The following is a 25,896-nucleotide window of genomic DNA, read 5'->3' as shown; positions in this document are numbered from 1 at the left end:
TTTTTTAAACAAAAATGTCCTTTTTATATTTCCACACCTGTAGGAATATTTGCAGATGTATCTTCTATGATTGTTTATCTTTTAAACTCCTGACAGGCTCTGCGGTCGTTCTAAATCTTAATAAAGATAAGCTTAATTCCAAGGTTAAGAAAGTTGAACTATTTTTACTCCTATGTCTAAAATTAGGCTCAAATATGTGTCACTCTGATCATTTTGGACAAGTTAGGACCAATTTCAGACTTAGAGATGTTTAATAAATACGGGTCCAGGTGAGAAAGAATACTGTGTTAGACTGGTGGAAAAACAAGCCTTAAATCGACATCCAACATGAAAAGAACATTGAGTACTTAAGATACCTTTTAGACTGAGACATGGTGAGATGGACACTGCAGGTATAAATAGCACATATATTTTCTCCTCCACGTAAATTGCAAATCTAAAAAGTACTCTTCAGCTATTAGAAACGGTTGTTGACTTAGAGACTGACAATTTTATGTTTGTTGTCTATCCAGCTGTTTGTTCATTCCCACAGTGGCTGCTGTGTTTCTAATTTACTGCAGACATATGATTGCAGTTACTCTGTCTTCGCTGATGGAGAGAAATCTGTTGAGGCTTTCTGTCCTGTTGGGGTCTTGGCATTTTAATCATTTGTGTATGATTCAGAGCCTCGTTATACAAAAAGTTATCCTTGAATGCCGAAGGGAACAGCTGGTTTGATGGAAGTGGGCTTCATACCTGACCTTGCAACCAACTGTGCTGTTGATTGGATCTTTTTTTTTTTTTTTTGAGTCTGATCGTTATTGTCCTTCTGTCCATTTGTTCTCAGGTTAACAGGGTTCCAGCTGCCTTCACCCATTGTGAGTACAGGCTCCAGGCTCACACTGTGGCTACTGTCTGACTACGCAGTCAGCGGGCAGGGATTTAAAGCTGTCTACGAAGGTAAAGTCCATGTTATTTGTCTCTGAGCCATGGGAAAAGGCGCTATGTTGTTGTTGTATTTTTTTCTTACAGCATGAATGTGGATGTGATGAAATTTCTGTCATTTCTGCATTGCACTTATGGCAATAATTATGAATACAGTGGGATCTTTCAGTCACTCCTGTTCGTGTTTCATAGCTTAATGAAAAAAAGGTTTCAGAGCTACTGAGCAACAAAAGAGAGCAAACAAAGCAAATACAGTGCTAGCGTGCATTGAGCTAATTGTATCATCAGACGGTTTAATTTAAAGCCATCCTATCCAGCTAGGTTATCATCTCTCCCCTCCCAGGCCAAGGCTGGGACCTTTATCATGGTGACATGCAATGCTTTATGACCCATGGTAGGATGATATTAATGATGGCACTCTTGAAACTCACGCAGGAGGAAAGGCGAGCTTAGGGAGGGGAAGGAAATACAAGCGAGTGACTAATTAGGCTAATTACCTGACAGGAGTTTGTCTGTCTTTTTTGAGATATTGCGAATGTGGGGATGTGGCTCGATGAAGCAACGTCAAGCGACTCGGGAGGCCCGAGACCACATTGCGTGACTAGACAAAACCAAAGACAAAAGAGCAAAGGGACTGTTTGTTAACTCCACTGGGAGGCAATTGGGGCATCGTGCCTTTCTTTCTCACTGGTGGAAACAAAACTGTCAGACCTGTCTCGCTTCTGACCTTGGATGATTAAACTGTCTCTTGCTTCAAATATGTTTGCAGAAGCTTAAACAAGATAACTAAAGTCATTTTACACCGTGAATTATTCATTTTGGAATTTTACTACTTGAGCTACTACTTTTCCTTTTGTACTACATGGAGTCCAGCTTCTTAAATGTGAATATTTTCAGTTTTTTTACTCTCCTGAGACACTTAAACTGAATATCTTTGGGTTGTGGACAAACAAGACATTTGAGAACGTCAGCTTGGACTTTGGTGAACACCGATTGACATTTTTCAGCATTTTCTGACATTTCACTGACCAAATCACAAACTGAGAAGTCGAGAAAATAACCAGATTAATCGACAATGAGAGTAATCGTTGCAGCCCTACTGTACAGGGCATGGCATACACATATCGATAAAGCTAAGTCATATCATAAAATTATTATCATCATGCTTTTGGTAGTTTGTGAATGTGCGTGTATCCCTCTGTCCACAGCTTATCATGAATACTACTTGACCAGTTGCCCTAATATCTCGCTTACACGTTTATGGCTGTATGCTCAAGGACCTCTCATGACTGCAGTGATTCATAGTTGTGTAAAAACCTGTTTCATACCATAATTTACTGCTGATCCCTCACTCCTCTTAACTGGCCTCTTGGGGCTGCAAGTCAAAAACTGGCATCCGTAACTGCATCTGCAGATTCATTACATACCTAATATGTTTTGATCCACTAAAGTTAGGCAAGCTAAGCAATGAATCATTCCCCACTTTTGGTATCTTCACCGCCATCTTGACTGTAAGGGAGCTTGGAGGGACAGTTCCACTGGCTGCAGCTCTCTGTGGTCTTGCTGTGTCCAGGGTTTGTCTCGTCCTCTGCACAGCATCATACCATGCAAAGAGCCCTGTTTTGTATTAGGGCTGGACGATACAACGACTATGAACAACGTAACCGTATATATTTACAAGCAAGATGTAAATTTAGACAACATGGTTTATATCGATATAGGGTCAAGTTGGGTTACATAACGCATACCAGTGTGCATCTCTCCTCTCGCACAGCTTCACCCCACTGGTTCACTCACAAGTTCTCCAGCAACAGCAACACTCTTAGAGACACAGTACTGCTCTCCTGTTTAATCGCTCTATTAATTTGTCTACTGTGCAACATCAGCCTATATGTTGCACGTGCTACGCTGAATCAGTCTGTGAGATGAATGAAATTACCGCAGCACACGTGTAGTACAGCACTGCGCTGCTAGTTTGTGTGTGAGGTGGATCATAGCGTGTCGCTGTTCGTCTTGGTTGTTGTAGTCTGTTGTGTGACGAGAAAGCGCCTGATGCAGGTGACAGATCTGTTTAAAAAAATGCAGCAACAACACAGACGTTTCATATACAAGAGGTATATAACGAGGACAAAGTGTCTCTCACTCCTCCCTCTCAGCCTCTCTGTTAGTGTTATGTGAATTAATAAGTTTAATAGCCTATAGACAAAAAGATTTGAATGATTTTAAAGCACTAGATTTGAAAGGCCATGGAAAAGGACTTTTAACTCCCCCCGCAAAGATTTTTAATTGTTCCAAACTAAAATTGATTTAGACCTACCTGATAGTCATGTTGTAGTTTTGTGGCCAATGCTGCAAACCTTTAAACCTCGGTAGCTCCACTGCTATGTACAAAAAGTTAACGTACAGCCCTTCAGTTAGGCTTTGGCTCCATCAAAAATAGAAACATTCTTCTTAGCTTTTGGAAGCTTCTGAAAGAGGTCTCTTGGAATTTGACAACATTGTCCAGCCCAGCCGCCTGGGATATGAGATTAGCACTCAACTGAGCGCACTTTCCTAGTTGTAATTTTGCAGTGACTTTGATACCAAAGAGACTTGTTGATCAAGCCCGTTGAGCACCAGGGGAAATTAGTTGCAAACTGCCTGTCACCCACCTCACATGATACTAGTGAGACCAAATGCAATGACCCTTGCCACATAGGACATGAAAAAGGCTCCACTGTGCTGACATGTGGCGCTGCCCTGTAGGTTAGAGTGAATGTTAATTGGAGAGTGAGAAGAACAGGAGATATCCAAAGCACAGCATCAGTTCACTGTAACTGAATTGATGGAGGACCACCCGCAGTTTGCTTTTATTACGCAGGATATGCACACACACCAATCCTAGCTCTCTATTCTGTATTCTTCAGATGAAGTGAAACCACATCCCTTTTTCTACCTCCCTTCATTCTGTTTTGTTGTATTCTACTCTGCTCTTCCTTTGAACCTTTTTGGCAATTTCCTCATGGCACACATGAGTCCTTTGACTTCTCTGTGCCACTGAAATCCCGCTAGAGTTCCTTGGCACAAAGGCCAGAGATAATGAACCACTACCCTGTGGCTAGACCTGTTTTATCTGGTTGCTGGTTAAAATTAACACAAACCTCAAAATCAGCTGGATGGTAAGAGCAGCCTAGGTAAACAAACAAACACAAAATGCATTCTGTATATAGTCCATGCTGGCATGAGCGAACATCAAACACGTCTTTTGAAGAAATATGCCACTCTAGCCATTCTCTGTGATACTCGTAATGCTGGAAACATTTAGCGAAGAGATAAAAGGAGATTTAAAGTTTTAATCTTAAATTTGCCCAGTTAATTTCCACAATAGATCTTTTCTTCTTCCTTGTATTATTCGGCAGCCGCATACCTGCTGTTGCCAGGAGTCATATGAAGTTTCAAATAACTTCTCTGCTATTGAACTACCCAGGAAGCCGAGAAACACCAGGAAGATGTCACAGAAGCTGACACACTGCTTTGTGCTGCTTTGTATGAAGTCCGTTTGACCAGAAGCCACTGGCATAAAGCCACTGTTCTGCTTTGATTTGATTAGTTCACAGTTAGAAATAGTGCACAATGGTCAGCAGGGGACATGTTTGAGAACAGGCAACGACCAAAGATTGTACATAATCAGAGATCCCATGGTGTATCATTTCAGGAAGTTATTGGTGTCTTGGTGGTGATTTTTAAAATGGTCTCACGAGGAAACTGATACTCTTTGTCCTGTAGTCACCCCTTCAGTAATTTCTCACAGTTAATATTCCATTTAGCTTTAACTCTGCTTGTCAGTTGGCTTTCTCTTTTTGCAGAGTTATTTATTGAAGCAGTTCGTTACGCTCCATTTGACCCAAAAATACTGGTAAACAAATAACTTGGCACATGGCCAGTCTTTGTCCTCCTCTCTAACTGCACGAGTCCTTTTTTATAGCAGTGAAATGTGATGGACACCCACCAGACTATATGCATAATGGAATTCTACATTATCTCATTTTATTGTCTGACAGAAAGCACTGTGTAGTTCTGCACGTCGATAGCTCACCCTTGGTATAACTACACTCCTTAATGGACCAGGTTGTACAATAACCAGCCTGTCAAATGAGGTGTCATTGCTATTTGTTTATTTTTATATATTTCCATTGTAATGCTATTTGACGGTGCATATTCTCTGCTGTCCGGTTTTGTTCCTTTTCCACACACAAAACAGTGAAAGTGCAATTGGAGTGTGTCCAGAGTGGACAATATTCCATTATTGCAGTATCCCCACATCTACAGTTTGCTTCCCTCCTGCTAACAATGACAGAATCTAGTGATAAATTGCACAATCCCCATGGCAAAACAATGATACATGACATATCAGCAGCCTTACATATAACTGTAATAAAATAATGTAAGTAATTTTCTTATCCCACATTTATTTCGTGTTGCTCATTGAGTGAGCAACATCCTTTTACTGGCTGCGCAAAATCCATGCCATAATTCAAAGGTCAAACTTGCTTTTTATGAAAATTAAATGGTTAGAAATCACAGTAAAAGCATGTAAAATAAACATTAAAGTTAGTGAGCGTCGACTGCTCCGTGTTCTTCTCGCTTCGGGCACGTTTTATAGCAGTAATCCACCTCCGCCGTCTTTCGGGATTCGATAAAACACTCTCCCCTTTGCGTGTCAACTATTCTGACATCCCAGCTGTCCACCATGTTCACTTTTATATGAATACAGCCCGGAGAAGAGACGAGTTAGCTGTTAGCTGTCCTATGCTTGGCAGTCAGTTGAACAGCGCGCTTTCCTAACAGTATGAAGTTGTTTTGATTTCGACTGTTGCATGCCGGGATTGCATGTTCCCGTTCCTGATCTGATATCGTTGGTTAAAAAAAAAAAAAAAAAAAAAAAAACATGAACAGCTGTACATTACTAACCTTGTATGCTTGTAAAGTGATTGCTGTTGATGTTGTATGATATGGCTCTGATTAAACCCTAAAGTGGTGGGACATTCCAGAGTAGAATATCGCCAAATTGTTGACATTTTGCTAACAGCTAATGGTGCGCTATTTGCCAGAAATAATCTCTTCATCACTGGTCTGAAAAAGTTGTTGCTAGTAGCTGCACAGAGTGGCAAAGAAGAATTGATTGTGGGAAAGACGAGTCTGAAATACTTCAAAGGTTGTTCATGAATTAGGTAGTGCATAGACTTACTGGATCCAGCATTTGAACCAGTATCAGAGGCATTTCCGATATTGATAAAGGTATTGGAACAACTCTACTGAATATTTAAACACCACACATAAATATGAGTAGTAAGTAAACATTCAGGCACTTCATTGGGCATTCTTGCTGGAGAAATTGCACTGTTTTCCTAACCCTCTACTCCTAGAGGGTGCATCTGTAATTGTGGGTTCGTACAATAACAAGCCGGAAATGTGAGGCTATTTTAGTTCGGACAAAAGATTGTTTTTCAGTTGGAATGTGGCTCATTTTGTGTTACTCAAATGCCTAATGTCTGGCTGATAGAACAGGAAACCACTGTCCTATCTTTAGCTGTTGTGGTGCCTGCTCATTACATATGACCCACTCTCTAGCCAAAGACGACAACTGTTATTCTTGGCTTTGCAGTAACAGAGTGGTTGTGCTCGGCTGTTATGGCCGAGGATCAATGTAGCCCTGTTTATGTTTTTTGTGCATGCATGTGTTCATTTGCCTGTGAGCCTTAGTATGTCTCTGCGTAGATGTCACTGGGTATGTGTGAGAGGCTTTTACTCACTGGATCTCCTTCCATTTTCTAAAATGGGATAAATGTCTTTTTTTTTCTTAGCCTGATTGGCTTTTCTCAGCACAGCTTTTGGCAGTAACACCTCCGTATTCCACAGCCTCTTTTTTATTAGGACTGTGCTTACCATCCACCATTTTGGTGTGAGCCCATCTCGTTTATATTAGATATCTGTTCTGTTTCAGCCCACACTGCAATAAGCCTAAGTGCTGCACAGTCCATCTCCACAACACACTGCGTAATGGCCGAGACCACTCTGGAATCTCTCCCCTCTCGTCACCATGGCAACCACCAGACTCCTTTTTTCTGTCTTTTTCTCCTCTTTCTCTTCACCATCTCTTTGCGAACTCTTTATTCATGTTTAATCTGTAGCTATAGAGAAGGAGGCTAACAGAGGCAAAGGGAATTAGAAACATTTGCTGAGCTTCTGAAAATATCTACTGGGAATAGAGGAGACTTCTTATCGCTTCGTGTCTTACTGCATTCCTTGCGCCCCACCATTGCCTGTTTTCTCTCCGTCCTTACTCCTCTTCTCCCCTTTCTCCGCTCTACCACGAATCTCAAACTCCATGTCTCCCACATTTTGTTGCCTTTCCCCTAATTTTATCACTCACTCGCCCTCTCTCTCTTGAATATTAAAGTACCGTGATGATTATCCAGTCATGTGTCGCCAAGTTTCTCCTCCGTCTGTGTCTTAGTTGCATATTCAATGTGCCTCCCAACTGGGTCAGCCGAAAAAAAAAATATCCACAGCCAGCTCTGCCTCACGACTCAAGCAGCCTGCCTCCTCAGCATTAAGTCACTGCAGGTGTCTGAAATAGGAGGAAATGGCATGCACACAATGTCTCATGAAGTCAGTTAGTATACATGTTTTAAACCAGTTGTATTAATATCTCTAACTTTAGATTCATTATATACTGTATATCGAAGATCTGCATCTGGGGCTAAGATGATTTATAAAAGCCTTCCAACAGCAGCCTTTTAAAAAGGAAATCTAAAGACATTGTGAATCATCAATAAGTCACCATAAGCAATCGCCATTTTTCTGAAAGTGAGTTAAGGATATGGATGTCACGATTCTGCAAATAAACGATTCGATTTTAGAGTCGAGATTTTATTCAGTTTTCTATTTCAGCATTTTTTTCAGCACTGAACGCTATGCCATTAGCCCTTTTTAAATAGGAATCGTGCAAATTTGCAGGAAAGCCCAATCAGTCTTCTTTCTTTCTTCTTCAGCATTGGCAGTATAAAAACAAAATCGGGGAGTGTGGCAAAATGCCGCCTACCTACTTTTGTTCATACAGAATGCCTTTTTAGGGGCAATGGGGGGCGTGAGCAAGTAACAAAACGTGTAGCTCAACGTGTGACATAAACAGTGACGTGGGAGGGAAGCCACAGCAGCTTTCGGCGATTCTCTCATAAGTTGGCCCGTCCTTCACCATTTCCCGTCATCTGATGGTTAATGGCCTCTTCGTTTGCAAGGACAAGGAGGGTGCGCAATTCTTTGTCTCCCCTGTTGCTCATCTTTACTGTGTCTGTCAGGTTTGCGCTTCCCTCTTGCTACTAGCTGCTCATTCCTGCTATCAGCTGTTTCCTGTTAGTCGCACGCTAGTGGGTTGCATGTGCGGCGTCATCAACAGCTCCTCCCATGGCGGAAGGGCACATCGTTCTTTTTAAACCAAAAAGGTTCAGCCAATATGACTACCCTGTGAGGCGGAAAACTGGGCACCTCGGATCAACTCGCCAAACCGGCTCTGTGTGTCTAAACGCTCGCAGCTTGCCGGCAAAACGGCCCAACATTCGCCGAAAATCTGGCAGTGTAAAAGGGGCTATTGTTAGACTATCAAGTCTCGATTCGTAAAGCTCAACCGATCATAGGTTTTATGCCGACAACTGTCATCGACATTGTCAAATTCTTATTGAAAGATACAGCCTACTTTGTGTCCAATGTGATATAATTGCCATATTTTGAGGGGTGTGTACCACACTAAGGCTACATGGTCAAATTTAACTTAATTAAATAATAAAAAAATAACAACTGACACATGCTTTTGATTTTGACAATCGAAATTAAAAGCTCATTGCGATTGATTTTCAATATAGAATCGAAACTGTGACGTCCTCAATAAAGAGGCAGCAGAGGGAGTCCTTCCAGTAACAGTCCTCTCCTGCGTTCATCAGAGCTGATCTACAATAGTGTCTCTATCTACTCCTCCTTGACCATCCCCGCCCCCCCTTTCTCTCCTTCCTATTAGCATGAAAGAGGAAGGGGGGGAGCAGAATAGATGAGGGTGATGAGAAAGCAGTGGAGCATGAGTGAGTCTAGTGCCTAATTGAAAAATGAGGCGTCCCTTTAAGTCGGGGAGTTGGCCAAATGAAAGTGTGATGACAGAGGGAAAAGAAGAGTAAAGTCCTGGTTCAAATCTTACAATACTAATGTTCAATTTTCCCTCCCCACAGTGACTAACGCACTTTGTACTCAGGGGTATATTATGGCCCTGTTTGTGTTTCTGTCTGTAATTTGAAAGGAGGGGTTGAGGGGCTTTTATAACCTGCTGAGCTCCTAAGAGATACTTTCCTTGGATGTTGTTGTTGCTCGCTCTGGTGAAATTGGCTTTGATTAGAAGAGATTTACAAAAGTAATTGTTTGCCAAAGAGCAATTTACATGGATTGTTTGGATGGTTTTGATTACGTAACCAGCATCACTCAGCAATCAAATTATATTTCTGTCTTTTCGCTGTTGATGTATACTGCCTTCTTGCAATATTAGCAATGCATCCTCCCTTTTGAGATTCTTTTTTTGCTTTTTTATTAAACCTGCTTCTAGTGATAAATAATCATCATTGTGCAAGAACAAAAAACAAAAGCAAACATAGAGAACATGCCTGTAACACAAGTTTAGCTGCAAATGACTCTTGTTTTTAGTTATTTGCACATCTGTGTGTCCCTGTTTGCTTTAAAAGAATATGGCCATTTCCTGTACCGTATGTAAGGGATAATGCCCAACAAGGTGTCCATTATCAGGTATTAATGGCTGACTGAGAGGCTAGAACCCTCTGATGTGCAGAGGACATACATTCCTGATAAAGAATACCTCAAAGGGCATTATCCTGCCCGTGCTATAGTAACATGCCAAAGAAAAAATAAGATAATTTGTCTTTAAAATCAAAAGTTTTCACGAACAATAACTCATTTTCCCTGCAAACACCTTAGGGTTTGACTTACACCTGGAACAATCATTACCATCCCATAAGGTTCTTATGCAATAGAAACATTGTTCACTACTCCAGCTATGAACCAGAAAGCTAACGTGATGCTAGTAAGATTCAAAGTCAATAACACTGCATACAGTTGACAAACAGTAAATATTACTTGACAGTATGTTTAACAATAACACTAGCCAGCTATGCCTAAATCAAAATCAAGATTCACACAAAAAACCATGATGTACTATCGGCTGTAGCCTGAAGTAGTGAGTTGAATAGCGAACGGGATGTGATTACTTAAATGATGTAAACTGTCACTGTGTTCAGAGGGGCAGTGAACTTCTTACAGTTCTGTGTTACTGTGATGGACTGCTCTCAGTGTTGCATATCAAGTGTAGTCGCATGAATTGTATTTAAGATGCAGGCCGATACTATCAAGCACATTAATTTCAGAACGGTGAACATCTAGTTTTACAGAAAGTAGTCTGCTGGTGTCCGATATCAAGTTTTAATGGATACCCTGCAGCCAATCAGAGTTGAGAATTTTTTCAAACTTGACACAAAAGTCCACTTGTAGTGAAGAATAAGCTGATGAGAATGGCCAAGAACTCCTATGCTAATTTTGACAAAACCTCACACAAATGTCTAATAGGATAAAGATGATAAAATGATCTCATTTTATAAAGTTTCAAAGGTCAACTTCACTGTGACAACATGATGTTCTGCGTGAAACACTTTCCTGGCCATTACTCAACTTCATATCTCAGAAACAGAGGGGGAGACATTTGGTCAGGTACTGAATTAGTGACACTAACCTTGTCCACCTTGAAACTGTGCTGATTGTACTGATTTTGTACCAGTTTTGTGATACCCACCCCTGTTAAGCAAACAGTTGCAGGTTATTGATATGTTATTTTGATGTTATTGTTCTTATAAACAAGCACAAGTTCAGCTAACTCTTTCTAAGTTAACCGAACGTGAATGATTGGAAGAAACACATAATGATAGGTTGTGCAATGCTGTAATTGCAGGTTTGCAGGTTTGTATTTACTCTACAAGGAAGTTAAAGCATAAGAAGTTTGAGTATTCAATTCTACTTGCTGGTTTGATGGAGTTTTGACTCAAAGGAGGAACTAAGCGGCTAATACATCATTGTGCTCATTTTAAATGTCTAATTACACTGTGTTTTTTCACACTTACATTACAGTAGCCACAATGGAAAATACGACGTAGGCTATTAATGTTTGCAAAAACAAATTATAGTAGGATAAGGATATAGTGAGACAATACCTTTGATTTTTAAACACTACGGTGTTTCCTACAGAATTAGATTCTATTTTTGGTGATGGCTCACAGGGAATAAATTGAGATCTAATTCAAATGAGAAAACAGTAGGTCAATTAAGTGAATTTATGTGATGGGTTATATTTTGTGCATTCAGTGTATTTTATGGATTGTATGATGTTAAGCTTTTCTTTTATACACAAACCCATGCTTAGGGTTGGGTCGGTTCTCGGTAATACCAATTCAGTTCGGTACTCCATCTTAGACCGGGTTTTTTTTTTTTTTTTTTTTTGAGACCGACTGGACCGGATACGTCATTTTACGGCGGAACGTACGCGGAGGTCTGCCCGGACTAAAAGCGGACATCTGCAAGCCCTGTGCTGACTGCTCAGCATGTATTTTTCACATCACAGGAAACTACAACATGGAAGTGCGCTCGACTATGGAAGCCTGAATGACTGTGGACATTCCTCGCGGAGTCCGCTCCCCTTATAGTACGTCTGAGTCTGTGAGCACAGTCTGCCTCTTCGCCAAGCGCACAGCGAGCAGGAGAGAGAGGGGGTGGGGGTGGGGCAGGGACTGAGCTAGGGGGTGCGAGTGTGCATGCGCCGAGGCCTCTACTGTAGCCTGGGGAGTCGATAATGGCGGACAATTTAGTCTCGAAGAAATCAAAGAATGCGCCAATATGGCAACACTTTGACGAAGGAGGCAACACTTGTTTGCACTGATTGAGTAAGCTAAATCTGCAAATTTATTTGTAAGGAATAAAAGAAACGTGTTACTGTCACTCTTTTGTCCTATGGTCGTTTTTTATTTTAAATGAGTCAATTGCGCCCCCAAGTGGCGAAAATTCGGTATTATCGACTTGATGCGGTTTTTCACAAAAAATTGACCTTTTTTTTTCTCATACCGACCCAACCCTACCCATTCTACTCAAATATTACTTTATTACTGCTGTCTGCTGGGATTTGCAACAACAGAGCTATGACTCTTCAGTCTGCGTATCCTGAATCTAACATCATAAGTTCACACAGATACATAGCCATGCCAACATTCCTGTTTTGCCGGCACTTTTAGAGCGGAGCTGAGCAAAGTAAAACAAACTGCAATGACGATATTGACGAGACATGTCAATTTAGAACGGCCTCAACAGCAGCATGTATGTCGGCAACAGTGCTCGCCATTGTTGTGATCACTCCTCATTGGCTCGGGCTCACCGCCTGACAACCACAATGCTTGAAAACAGCTTTACACTGGAGTTAGTCCCGCCCCTGGTACTGATTGGCACAAGTTGAGTGGGTGGATTTAAAAATCTTAACCCAGACAAGTGATTCTCAACTACAAAACAAATAAATTGAAATAGTTCTATCTTGTTACAGTTTCTAATGTAGTTTTCCTCAGTCCAATATATTGTAAATAAATTGCCTAATATGGTGTACGGTTATGTGAGTGTGCCTTGGCATAAGGTCAGGCTCTGGAAAAGGCCACAGACACTTTAAATGTCAACATGGTTTCAGGCTGCTGGGAGCCACACTATGCATGCAGCTGAGTTTGTTAAAATGCATGACAAATATTGTGGAATTAATACAGTGCAGTATTGTCTATAATAGCATAAATATGTTTAAATATGCTCTGACAAGCTGTGATATCTTTTACAGCTCAAACGTTGCTGTCTGCTGACTGTAGTTCTTTGTCTAACTACTTTGACTGCTCTCTGGGCTGGGCAGGTTATGAATGCATTTTGTATGGTGTGTGTGTGTATGCTGTGAAGACAAGGACGATATTGCCTCTGTGTTTGCATACTATTCTGTTTTCCTCTCTTCTTCTTTCTGTCGCTTTCACACGTCACAAGTTTTCCAAGCTGAGGTTTACATTCTCCCATCTGCTCGAACTTTTTCATTCAGCATTAATGATGTCGGAAACAAATAAATGAATTAAAAAATTGTAATAATGGCTTACTTTTTTGTAGGGAGGCATGGAGTATTGCCATGTTGTGCTGTCATGACAACTCTCCAAGCCTCTAATTACGCTGAGACTCTGAAAGGGATACATGAAAGGAGTAGGAAATTAGTATTTTTATTGGCATTGTCATAAAATGAATCCCAAAACAAATATTTTCCCATTTATGCAGGGATTGGGAAACGTTATGCCTAATGTAGATTCCAACATTTCGAGTAGACTCAGTTATGACCATTGCAAAATCTAGCAAGTCCTTGCTTCATTCATTTGCTGCATCCTCTCTGTAAATGCTGAGAATGAACAATCAAATCTCTGGTACGTTAAGCAGCAACAGTTTATTCTATTTTCTGTATTTACTCTTAAAGTGCCGTCAGTTTTCATATTGATATCATTAGTTACACCTTTGTTTGACCAGTCAAAATGTCTGCCATGATAAAGGTCTGTCACACTGAATACATGCTGTTTTGTTAGAACATGAATGAGTAATGGTCATTAAATCCCCCAACTCTTGTTTGTCACTGGAGTTTTGCAGTTGTCATAGCAGCAACAGCAGCAAAGCCCTCTGTATTTTGGATTGCAAATGTCAACGCTGTAAGTGTTTGATAGAGCCTCGAACAGAAACCTACTGTAAGAGATTAGGGCCATGTAGATGCCTCCAGACTTGGCCACGGTCCAGTTTTTCAGTTTTGCGCGTTCACAGGTCTATTAAGATTCAGTTTTTGTTTACTGATGTCTGCTCTCCCACAAGCAGTGACTCACAGCTCTGTTTTCCATTAAACCATATGGGTTAAACCGTCACCTAGACTTTCTGCAAACGAAACTGCAGTGATGTGTCTCCCTGTGTGCATTCGCGTGGCGTCAGTGACCAACTTGATCTTGTGTTTCGCTTCTTTGTACAAGACAAAGCCCAGGCCTTGGGAAGTATTTTCAACTCCCAGTAGAATTTTTTTTCGAGTCAATCCAACAGTGCAGTCTTGCGAGTCTTCTATTAAGCCTTCTACTTAAACCATATTTGTTTTGTAATTATTTCTGTGTGCATATTTAAACGTGACGCCTTTATTTATTTCTCTGAGCCTTTGCTGCATGTTGTTATGGTTATCTATAAAACTCCAGCTTTAGTCAAAGGTTTGAAGTTGTATTGTTACTGCAATTGCTATAATTGTTTGTTAAGTGTGTTACTTTTTTTAATTCAGGAAAACAAAAGCAAATACATTCATTTTTTAACACAAAAAGCGTGACATTGCTGGTGGGACAAAACAACAGCATAATGCCTTGCTAGTTTTGCCATAGACTGCAGATCCAGTGTAGTTGTTACATAAATCAACAACTGCTCAGAGCAACAATTGGTTTCTTTACATGTATTGGATTTATTTGTTCACATTGTGCAGGTTTTGCTCCAGGGAGAACGCCACAGTGACAGGCAGAGATACTGAGCACAAGAAGCCAAGAACAAGTGCTTCTTATTAGAGAAGGGTTTAAGAGCCCAAGCGCAGTTATGTTAAATGAAAGCCCGCTATTATGGCTGTAATTTTGCTGAATGTATTTACTAATTTTCTTTGAAAATGTGGGCTGTCTGGCACATCCTGGTAAGCAGAGCTTCCTCTCTGGCAGATTGTAGCTGTTATTAGTGTCTGGCATGGGAATGGGCCGCCAGCATGTCTGACCGTTAAATGCTTCTGACACTTAATTAATGGCTGATTGTTGTGCGGCAGTTCTCCGTCAGTCTAATGAAGACTGTTTCGACTCACACACACTCTTGCATATAAACACACACGCTGCTATGTCTGGCATGCACACTGACTTTCACAAACAGGCAGTCTACATCAATATTCCAAAGCACAATGCAGAAACTTTCAGACAACTCTCAAGAAATGTCGAATTTTTGTGCAACTTACCCATGATGCATCAGTATTTTTAGCCTGTTTTTCATCGTTAACACTAAATCAGTACTTTATTTTCAATAATTTAGGATAATTATGAGGGAAGTAATCTCTTCTGGCTTTGTTTCTCTGTATCTCATATTCTCCACAGAGACAGTTAATGTTTTGGACTTCTGAACAATCTAAATTATTTGTATACTTAACAGAAGAGTGAGTGAAGTCAAACAGCAGCTCCTTCGACTTGGCTCATGTGTAATCATGCATTATATTGTTCTTAACTTAAAATGACTGGTGCGGTTGGGTTAAGAGAGTGATGTAGTTGTTGAAATCCTTCCAGCCGTCTCTTTCCCTGCTTCACATTATGTTAATATTTGATACTGAATCCCACATCTGAGCCTTTTGGGGATTATTTTTTCATATTTTCTTGATTCTTTTTCTCTCTTTTTATAGAACTGACATGAGCTAAGAGAGCTCTTGACAGTTCCCATTGCCCCGCAAGTCATTGCCAGGCACGTCTGCTTTGCGCAGCATTGCAAGACACACACACACACATTTTTTTGGGTCTCTACCCTCATTCCTTGCTGCCCTCTATTTGTTTTCTGGGTGAATGGGCGGCAAGACAGGGTCTAGTCTGCGGTCAGGACAAGTTGTTGTTTTGCTCTCCACATAAGGAGTGGAAAACAACACTCCTACACTGCAGTTGCACACAGACACATCTGCACACAAGGCATTCAAGCCCACCCATTCGCACAAGTGGACACAGGAGTACACACTCAGACATAGCATGATGCGTCCGTTGGGCAGTGAAGCATGTACAGAAAGGTCATCCTTCCCTGTGAACCCGTGGCTTTGGGTGAGTTTGTTTGCAGTGCCTCAGAGCAGCAAAAGAAGTGTGTGCATTTGTCAGACTATAACACCAGTTCTATATAACTGTGCGTGGGCGACGTGTATGTGCGTATATATTTAGAAATATATGTATGTATTTTAGACCACTTCTCTTTGCTTTTTTTGGCCATGCATCTAGTGATACAAAACTGAATATCATGGCAGCCTCAAAATGAAAAGACAAGCTACACACCTTAATATTAAAGATGAGTTGGTATCTGATAAAACGAGAAAAATGAAGCTCTTGCAAAATGTTACTCTCATTAATAAAATTTCAAATCAATACTAAAAAATCAGCCCATGAAAATAAGTAAGCTCATTTTTAAGAGAGTCTGAACCTCCCATCCGTGTGTCTCACACAGATCAAGTGTAAAAAACATGCAGTCCCTCCAGAGATGTGACCCTGTGGTTTGGGGATGTTTGACTGAGTGCCTGGAGCAAGCAATGTGTGTGTGTGTGTGTGTGTGTGTGTGTGTGTGTGTGTGTGTGTGTGCATATGTGTGTGACTTTGTAACGAGCCGAAAACATGTCGGTGCATCACAGCAAAGGAGGCCTGTCCCACTGTGGGAGGGCGACTGAGGTGTGAGCAGTGTGACATTGGCACAAAGTGACAGACAGACTGAGGCAAATACTGGGGCAGTGGGTGGGATGTGTTGACAGTGTTGTGTATCTGTTTGTGTGTGTATGTGTGTGTGTGTGTGAGGTATGCTTGATAGTTGGTGTTTCCGGCGTTGCACAGTGTTCGGGCATACACCTATTACATTAGTTGCCCACTGCCCTCACTGTCGTTTTGCTTTTCTGTTATCGATACTCAGTCAGACAGCAGACAATTATAAGCTGCTCCGTACAGCAGCAGTAGCAGAGTCGCAGCACAGAGTAGCAGGGCTACATTTCACTTATCACGTGATGACAGTAAGAAGGGTTGACCGATAAGATGATGGCGAAGGATTTGGATTCAAAGCAAAAAGCAGAGCCGCTATATGGCAGTATTTTGGATTGAAACTCAATGCTTAAAGAGAACTTGATAATGTGAATGAGAAAAAAGGAGTTGGCTACATCCAGCAGTTCACTGTGGCTGCATCCTCTTGTTCAATTGTTCCCTGCAGTGTAGTCATGGGTTTATTGACCAATGGGAAAATTTCTTTCCTTGGCACCCCTAGTGTGAAGGTGCGGGGTTGTGTGCATTTCTATACTGCACATAACACCCAAGGTTGTCTGTTGAGCAGTCAGAAAGAGTGAACATTGAAGTGTTCCTCTCATGCCTGTCTTTATTTTGGCTTCTGTGAAAGGCTCTCTTTGCTCCCTCCTGTTTCCACACTGACGGACTACACACTGACAGGGCCTACCCTCACTGCATCCCGACAAAGACACAGGGAGATTGTGAGGAAGACAACGGGGAGACACATGAAAAGAGACATCAGCTGGTGGAGAGGGGCCGGCAAAAGAGGAAAATAAAACGTAAAGTGTATGGGGGAGAGGAAATAGGAATAGAAAAAGAAATAAAAAGAGATATGATGATTAGACTGTGAGCGATAGAAAGACAAGGATAACTCACAGCTGTGAGATAATGGATTAAGCTATGAGGGAATCTTCTTTCTCCACCCTGTTGGAGATGCATCATCACGAAAAGCAGGTCATAGGAACACAAGGAGTGCCACACGGCACATTTGCTGCACCGTTACTCATGCACAGCGCTCACCCTTCTCCACAGCCATGCATTTTTTAAGTCAGTGAGCTCATCTCCCCAAAAAGCACTTGGAACCTGAGCTGCTCTCAATTCTCCTCTGACATAGCACTTCATTATTGGGTTTTGACCGCATAAAATGTCACCCAAAACACTTCTTCCCCTTTTACCTGTTTTGTTTGACTTCTCCTAAAGGTTGCTAGTGTTGTTATTCCTCCACTGTTTATGCGTGGTACCAGTCTGGCACACTAATTCTGTCACTTTATGAAAGTGTGTAATTAAGCGCCTCGGTTGGCCTCTTGTAAATGTCATCTGCTCAGCCCTCCGGATCGCAGACTTTGATGTAATTAATTCCAGCCTGAGATAACCCTCATCAGCCAACTTGCTGTAAGTAAGGGTGATAGTTCACCTTTTGAAGCTGTGCCCCTTTTTCAATGAGGGGTGTTAGGATTAATCCAGTCCTGTGTACATGTGCACAGTCACTTCAGTAACAATAAGGTAAGCTATGACTGGTTTCTGACTAGTTTGACCACAATTGTAATAATTATATGATCTTTCAGTGTTGTCCATTCCCTTGAAGATGGAATTAGCACGACAGTTTTTCAGTCTCTATGGAAATACGCTACTGTGGCTGGTGTTTGATGTTTTGCTCATGGTGCTGCAAAAATCCAATCAAATTTGAGGATAAATATTCAAAATAATTTCTGTGAATTTAAACCCAGGAAAGACAGAAAGGTGTATTGTGTGTTTTGTTTTGTCTATAGCCTCTTTCATTGGCTTTCCAGTCATACATTGGAAATCACAGTTTTAGTGTTACCCAGCAGCCATTTGGTTTTGCCAGGTAAAAAGACAACTGTTGCATATCAACATTGGTCTGTGAGTCAACCAAACTACAAAATTAAATGTACTCCAAAGTCGAGACAATTCATGTCTAAACCTCATTTCTGCTCCTCTCTGTCTTGCCCTCCCTAACAGTAATTTTTTCCCTCCTCTCCCAGCCTCTATCTCTCATCAGGATTAGCCTCCTTCGCTTGTTAGCGTGCTAGCGCTTTCTCTCCCTCACTCCCACGTTTGTCTCTCTGTACAATCCCTGTTTTGTGTGGATTAGTGCCTGTATTGTCCTCAGATTAGGGTGTCATTGTTTCTGAGCTGGGATGAGGTAGGAACGTGCTTCTGAATATATGTATGAGTGCGCGCGTGTACAGTACGTTCAAATGTGTATCCACATTTGGGACCGAGGTGATGAATCGCCTTTTGTACATGGAGATTTTTTTTTTTTTTTTTACACCATGCAAGCAGCACAAAGTTGAAAGCTTTGTAGTGCCTGAGGAAAAGCTGCGTGACTTATGAGCTCTATTCTTGTTTATCTAATTGCCATCTGTCTTCTTCACTGCCAAGTGTTGATGCAAGAGTATGTGCAAGGTGTAAGCAATAGGGTGAAAAAAAAAAAAACCCTTGGAACTTGGGGCAAATTAGTGTCCACTTCTGCTTTGGTAATTGAAGGGCAGACTGACAGGGAGGGGAGCCTTTGAGGGTGTGAGGAAGGGGAGATGTGCTTTGATTGTCATGTTTTCATGTCATGTTCAGTCATTCATCACAGACAGGGAGAGAGAGAATGAGGGAGAGAGAGTACACAACTGTTAAAGGAGGTATGCGTATTGATTGCATAGTGGGGGTTCTGCTTTGGCTCGGTGTGACAGAGACACTCAGCAGGTGGGAGGCAGAGGAGGTCTGCGGATATGCTGTGACTATGGAGACACCTTATACCTTATACCTTATCAGACTTCTCATCTATTGTTTGTGACAGTGTGGTATTTACTGGCTTATTTACTCCCTTCTCTTGCAGGTAAATTGGTGTGACAGTTTATTGATCCAGAAAATGTTCAGCTGTTGGAGTTTAAAAGTTATTTGGAAGGACAGTATGTAATCATCCTGTCTTTTGTGTCGGTAATGCTGCAGCCTTTTGGTTCCCCTCAATTGCTTCTTCCAATTAGTTTGATTGGAATTAAACTTTAAATAGCGTAAGGTGTATTTACCGAAGACGCAAGTATAGGCAACTTTAATAAACCTTTGTTTATGATTAAGCAGTTGTGTAATCTAATACATCATTGAAATTGCTTGGCATGCATGTTACCATCCATGATGAAACACCCAGCGACGATTATGAACAGTAACCAGTACATTCTTTCTCATTGCTTTAATTGATATCAACCAAGCGGCTCCCTCTTGGCTGCTGTGTTTAATCATTTCTCCGTTTACCAGGCTGCTCTCATGCGCAGCCATTCATCAGGCCGGACCTATCGATCAGCCATTGTGAATTCCCTCCACTCATCCCTTTCAGACCTTATCGACTGTTGAGTATTCACTTGTTAGCCACCTAAATGTTAAAGGTCAAATTTAAGGTCTAGTACATTTGTTCTGGGAAGTGTAGTCAAAGATTTGTCAACGGAGTCTTTGTATAGATTTTTGTAATGATTATTTGAATCTGTCAGTGTGCAAATGTAATTGAATTACTGTGGCTGGTAATATAGACAAACATTTGAAGTCATGGTTACTGATTAGGTATAGGATTGCTGATGCTGTTCTGTTTCGGATTGTGAATAATTCAGTCCATACTGTGGCAAATTGCACAACTGAATCTTTACAAATAGCACAGACAGTCACATAAGCCAGGAAACAAAATGTGGCCAAACATACACACAAGTAAACACGCTCAAGCACTGCATAATATCATCCCTTTAACACTATCACATGGGTCAGCTGTGTTTGTTCTACTTCTTCTTCATTTATAGAGAATCAATGTTTGCTGTGCTCAGTTGGATTTCCACTGTTTTGACACCGACAGCGGAGAAACAGCCCGGGCCATTTAAGGTTGATTTACTGGAGGGAGGAGAGACAACTGGGAGGTGTCACAGAGAAATAAACCTTCCTCCTCGGACTGCTTGGAAGTAGACAAATATCTTCACGAGTCACAGCGAAATTGGGCTTTTAGCTGATTTGTGTTTATCCTTGTGTTGATGTTTGTCCCTCTCTAAGTGTGTATCTCACTGTCGGCCTCTGTGCGCACCTGACAAGCTCTTGCTCAAGCTCGCAGTGCAAACGCGCTGTCACTGGAGCGTAAAGTGAAGGCACACCTGTTTGTTTTGTGTTTGTCTCTCACCCATCATTTGGCATTGCTACGTGCTCTATTTGAGGCCTTAATTCACAGTTGCCATTCAGTGTAATGAGGCAAAGACTTGGAACAAGCTGAGGTGTTCTGTCAAAGGGGGGAGCCAGTGGATATTTTGGGGTGAGCCGTCTTTGTAAGAGTGGGTGGGAAGTAAAATTGGCATTTTTTGGCAGTCAAGAGTGGATTTCTGCTTCGCTTCCTTTATACTCACTATGCACGGTTGTGTAGCTCCTAAACAATGTGTTTTGAGTGACAATGAGATGATCACATGGTTTATTTATGTGTTTTACTTGGATCACCTCCAAATGCCACTTGATTTAGCTGCAGCATTGAGCATGGAGCTTTCTTTACAGAATGATATGTATATGGATTAAGGCACTGTCCATTTATATTGGCTATTGGTGGACCTGAATAATGTATTTGTTCGTAGTCTTGCCTTCTAGACAACATCTATTGGTGTTTGTTACAAAGTCACTGCCTTTCTCTATGATCCGTAAGCTGAAAGGAAACATAAAGGATGAAGCAAACATGGACTATAGGATGGCACATCCCCAGGGAAGTATACCCCTACAGCAGGTCTGGAATCAAAAGAAAAGACTATCTGGGGGATTACGGGGTGGGATTTGAAGGAAACGAGCCTGTTATACCATAAAACTTCTCCTTTAACATCAAGTCATTCTTTTGGGGCTAGAGGGGATAGAGGAAGACAAGGAAGTATGGAGTATTTAAATAAGATGATTACACAGTATACATGTATAGAAAATGCCTGGAGGAAGTGTGATATAAAATAACGTGACACATCTAGATCTTGGGGGGAAAAAGATAAGAGGTGAAATAGAGAGGAGCAGGGCGTGTTCTGATGGATTATCATATTGTGATAGTAACAGTTCAGAAGAGAAGAAATCCATATTGCAATAGAACACTAGCCATGCACCGGAACATGGCTATTTAATGGATTTTATGATTGCATGATTCATCCCATACAACTACAGTTCAATAATAGGCCAAATGTAGCTAATTATACATCAGAAAAAATCTAAATGTGGTTCACTTGATGATGATTGCAGGGTCGATGAGAGAGATTGCTTCAGACATTCAGCAGAGGATCTGAATGGAAGCAGCCAAACCATTTGTATATGAGGTAGAACAGTCCATTCAAATTTGGATTCCTCTCAGAAAAACTATGGTAATATCAACAAATTGTTTCTCAGGGATTTTTCACAGCTCTTGATTCTTTGCTAATTTAGTTTATGTCTCTTGTTATATGGTAGTAAAGGCAACTGGAGCTCCTACTCTATTAAAAATAAACAGTAATGCATTGCCAGCTGTCATACAGGCAGATCAGGCACTTGGTCTAAAAAAAATTGCGAGCAAAAGAAATAAGGATGACAGCATGATTTAACTGGTGAAGCAGAGCGTGCAAAATAAAGGCAGTGCGAGTGTGACTTAGAGTTGAGCCAAAAACAGAACTGCATAGAGTAAAGATGCTTCACTCATACACAGGCTACTTGCTCCATAGGAATGAAATACTTCCTTTGAGCATTTGTCCATAGAGACCTTTGTCAGAATGTGAGCCATTGTATTTTATACATTATATATATATGACTCATGCACTGATATTTATTTATTTATATATATGCAGTGAAGAGGTGCCAGTCTTCACCGTATATTTGTAGCAGAGCAGTCAGCCAGTCAGAGCCAATAATAGCAACTTGACAGTATTTTATAGAGTTCAGTTAAAGTCCAACTGAAATCACAGTTAGTCATCCCAGTCTTTTGGGAAATTTCAGAAATGCTACTTTGAGTCTCAGCTGGCTGGAGGGGCATGCAAGTTAGGACTATTGCAACAAATTTTGAGAGTCAAATTTAATTCCAATAGTAAAAAAGTTAATACTAATCAAATACTAAAATTACTATTGAAATGTGTACATTTTTAATAAATGTGTTTTTTAATGAATCTTTATAGTGAATCTCGCCCTTCTTGCCTTGCTGCTCCGTCTCCTAAGGTAAAGTACCCAAAGTACACTCTCCCGCTCTGACAGTGTGGTGCTCTGAATAACCGAATTGTATATTGCATCATTGCTCTGAACTTACCGACGGTCCATTTTGTGCCAGATTGTGCTCTCGCTGGTGCTCGGAGTGTCACATCTGGTGAACGATAAAGTTTTGTAAATCACAACCTCATGTTCAATGTGGTAACGTTAACCTCTAACGTTACAATTTCATGAACGGCTGAAAATGATGCACCCACGGATACTACCTCTTGACCATTTAAGAAGCAATGTGAGATTGAAGCTATTCATCAAAGTTAACAAGTTAACGCTATTAATTTCATGCCTGAGATGAATTATTACTTCGTAAGAAAGCACCTTTTTGTAAATCCAAAAGTTAAATTGTAATGTTGGAATGCCCTCTAGTGGACAGAATGTGTAACAACCAAATGCCGATGGTGGCATTGGCAATGCATAAGCCTGTGGAAAAGGTGTGTAGGAACATGGTTAATAATAATAATAGGCTAAATCTGAGCATAAAAAATTGCAAATAATTAGAATGTTAAAAATAACAAGGAATTAAATTCAATTTGGGATTACAGACAGATTCCAGAGCAGGATTTTGGCAAAGGGTGCCATCATGAAACCAAAAAATCTCAAATATTAACTTCTCTGATTTAGTGTCTGATTTTCCCTGAAAGGAGAGCACAGGACAAATTATACATGGAGCAGATATGTATGCTGAAGAAAAAGTAGTTTTGCTCTGTCATTTTGTAACAAATGATAATCTAAATCCAATGATTTGTCATATTGATTACTTTAAGATATGACATGGTAAACAGGAATCACAGAGTTTACCATCATCAGTAAAACAATTCCATAATGAATGTTGTACACCAGTAGAGATGACAGACTGTCTGTCTCTCCTGTCAGTGACAATGAGGTGGTTGTTAGCAACATGATTCACTAGCATGTGTGTATGTTTGGGCGTTGTCTATATTTACACAGTGCTAAAACCAGCAGCTCTTTGGTCATAAAGGCCTGACCAGTAAAAAAGGTGTTTGGCCTCACTGACTTTGTTGTGCTCCTCAGACAGAACACTGACCTGTATTTCCCTCAGGTTAGAATTTATGTGTAGTTGTTGGCCCCGTGGGTGGTGGAGGTGTAGGGGACTGCAAACTGTGTTGAGCATCGAGAGTCAATGCCATTTTTCATCAAAACAACATATCATTCAGAAGTAAAGTAATGACTGCAGCCTGGGAGGCAGTCAGTGTGCACTTCCAGGTGCATTCTTGACTTCACAAACCTGTCTGTCAGATGTTGTTTTATAACTGTCAGTCTTTGGCGGACTCTGGTTTTGGCATTTGGCATTATCTGTCAAATTAGCAATAATATGAAACTAACATTGCCTATATACTTAATTTTGATAAACATGTCTAGGAAACCCACTCCATTTTGTGTTTGTGCTATTTCCACAGTACGTACAATAAGATTGAAACAGGAAATTACCAGCTGTCAACAGCTCCATACTGGGTATAGACTGTAAGCTGTGGGCCTGCTGTGTGTTCTTTGGTTGACGAACAAATAGGCGATAAGCTACATTTATATAGTACTTTTCTAGTTTAAGCACCACTCAAAGCGCTTTACATCACAGATATCATTCACCCATTCAATATCCATTCAATATTGCCTTCGCTCTCATAATATTCTTCAATTGCTGGTTCCAAGGGTGAGAACAGACCTCGGCAAAGCTTTTTTATATGCTGCTCCTTTGTCCTGGAATGATTCAGAGAAGGATCTGAAACTGGCCGAGCTGATCACTGTAGGGGAAGTTGATTTTAAAGAAGAAATTAGCTCTTTAAGTCACTGTGACTGTTCCTAAATCATTTTAGAAATTGTACCCTTGTTTGTTTGTTCTTGTCCTGGTCATTGTATTCCATGTTAATTGGATACTGTGGTTTTCTATTCAGTTGTAGTGGGACAGTTGTGTATGTCTGTTTGCCTTGTAACTTGTAACAATGTTTTATGCTGCCCTCTTGACCAGGTCACTCTTGAAAAAGAGATTTTTAAACTCAATAATGCTTTTGCCTGGTTAAATAAATATATGTTTTAATTATATATATATTATGATTTATTAATTTTTAAAATATTTTTTGTATTGCGCTTCATTACATTGTTCGAAAGACGCACTGGACACAGCTGTTGCTAAGGCTAACATAGCTCTTATAGGTTATTGTTGCTGGGACGATTAGGCTTTGCTAGCTAATATATGCTAACATCAGGAGTCACCTGTTACCAAAGCAACAGTGACAAGCATGGGCTAATGGCATGTAAATTGAGTGCAGAATCAAGCCATGTTGTATGCAGATAAGATTAATTGAGTTTAGCACAAAATGCATGATTTAAGCATTTAGTGAACCTATAGAAAGTAATTACATTAATTCCTCATGCTTACCATTGAACTTGGTGGTTAATTTATTGTTTTATATTAAAATATACCAGTCATAAGGATTGTATATCAAAGAATAAGTTTTAGTACCTTGATGTATTGGCATTAATGATGTCTAATTATTATTTACATAAGCCTATTTTATTCCTAACCCATCAGAGATGCATCCTTGCCTTTGACCTCTGCAGGCGACAGGTAAGAGAGAGAGAAAGGGAGCGAGGAAGAAAGTGATAAATTTAGGGGCGAAGGCAAGGTTAAATAAAGGTATTGATTAATCTTTTCAATGCACCTTTGCTTCATCAAGCCACCGCTGCTCTATTATCTGCACAAGGCAGATAACTAAACTGATGGAAAACTAAAGTGAATTGAAGGAGACATGGTTCATGGGATGTCAGTCTGAATTGGCATTTGACCCGTTGACCTGACAAGGTAAGACATACTTCTAAAGAATGTCCGGAGGATACTGGTTCTTCTAAGCTCCGTATCCTAGTCATGTGATGTATGAAAAGATGGTACAAACATGCCAACACAGTTTGGAAGACAGCCTTGATAGGAAAGAGGACTGTATTTGAAAGATGTTTTAGATTTACTGCATTCCAAGAAAAGAGGTGCGCTTGTATTTCTCACATTCCCCACAAACCTCCACGTTTACGCTTCAACACTTCC

At 40.7% G+C, this 25,896-nt stretch overlaps 1 protein-coding gene across 1 annotated transcript in view; it reads left to right on the top strand.

Annotated features, from left to right (window-relative positions):
• The window catches only part of csmd2 (CUB and Sushi multiple domains 2), a 291,890-nt gene that overhangs the window by 53,124 nt on the left and 212,870 nt on the right, over nucleotides 1-25,896 (top strand). Inside the window, exon 3 of the mRNA XM_049602272.1 lies at nucleotides 827-939. Within this exon, the coding sequence (XP_049458229.1) occupies nucleotides 827-939 (113 nt within the window). The remainder of the gene's footprint in view (nucleotides 1-826; nucleotides 940-25,896) is intronic.

Source organism: Epinephelus fuscoguttatus, linkage group LG17 (assembly GCF_011397635.1).
Source record: "Epinephelus fuscoguttatus linkage group LG17, E.fuscoguttatus.final_Chr_v1".
In the NCBI taxonomy this organism is placed as follows: domain Eukaryota; kingdom Metazoa; phylum Chordata; class Actinopteri; order Perciformes; family Serranidae; genus Epinephelus; species Epinephelus fuscoguttatus.
The sequence above is the reverse complement of the archived record's forward strand: the minus strand, read 5'-3'. Positions and strand labels throughout refer to the sequence as shown.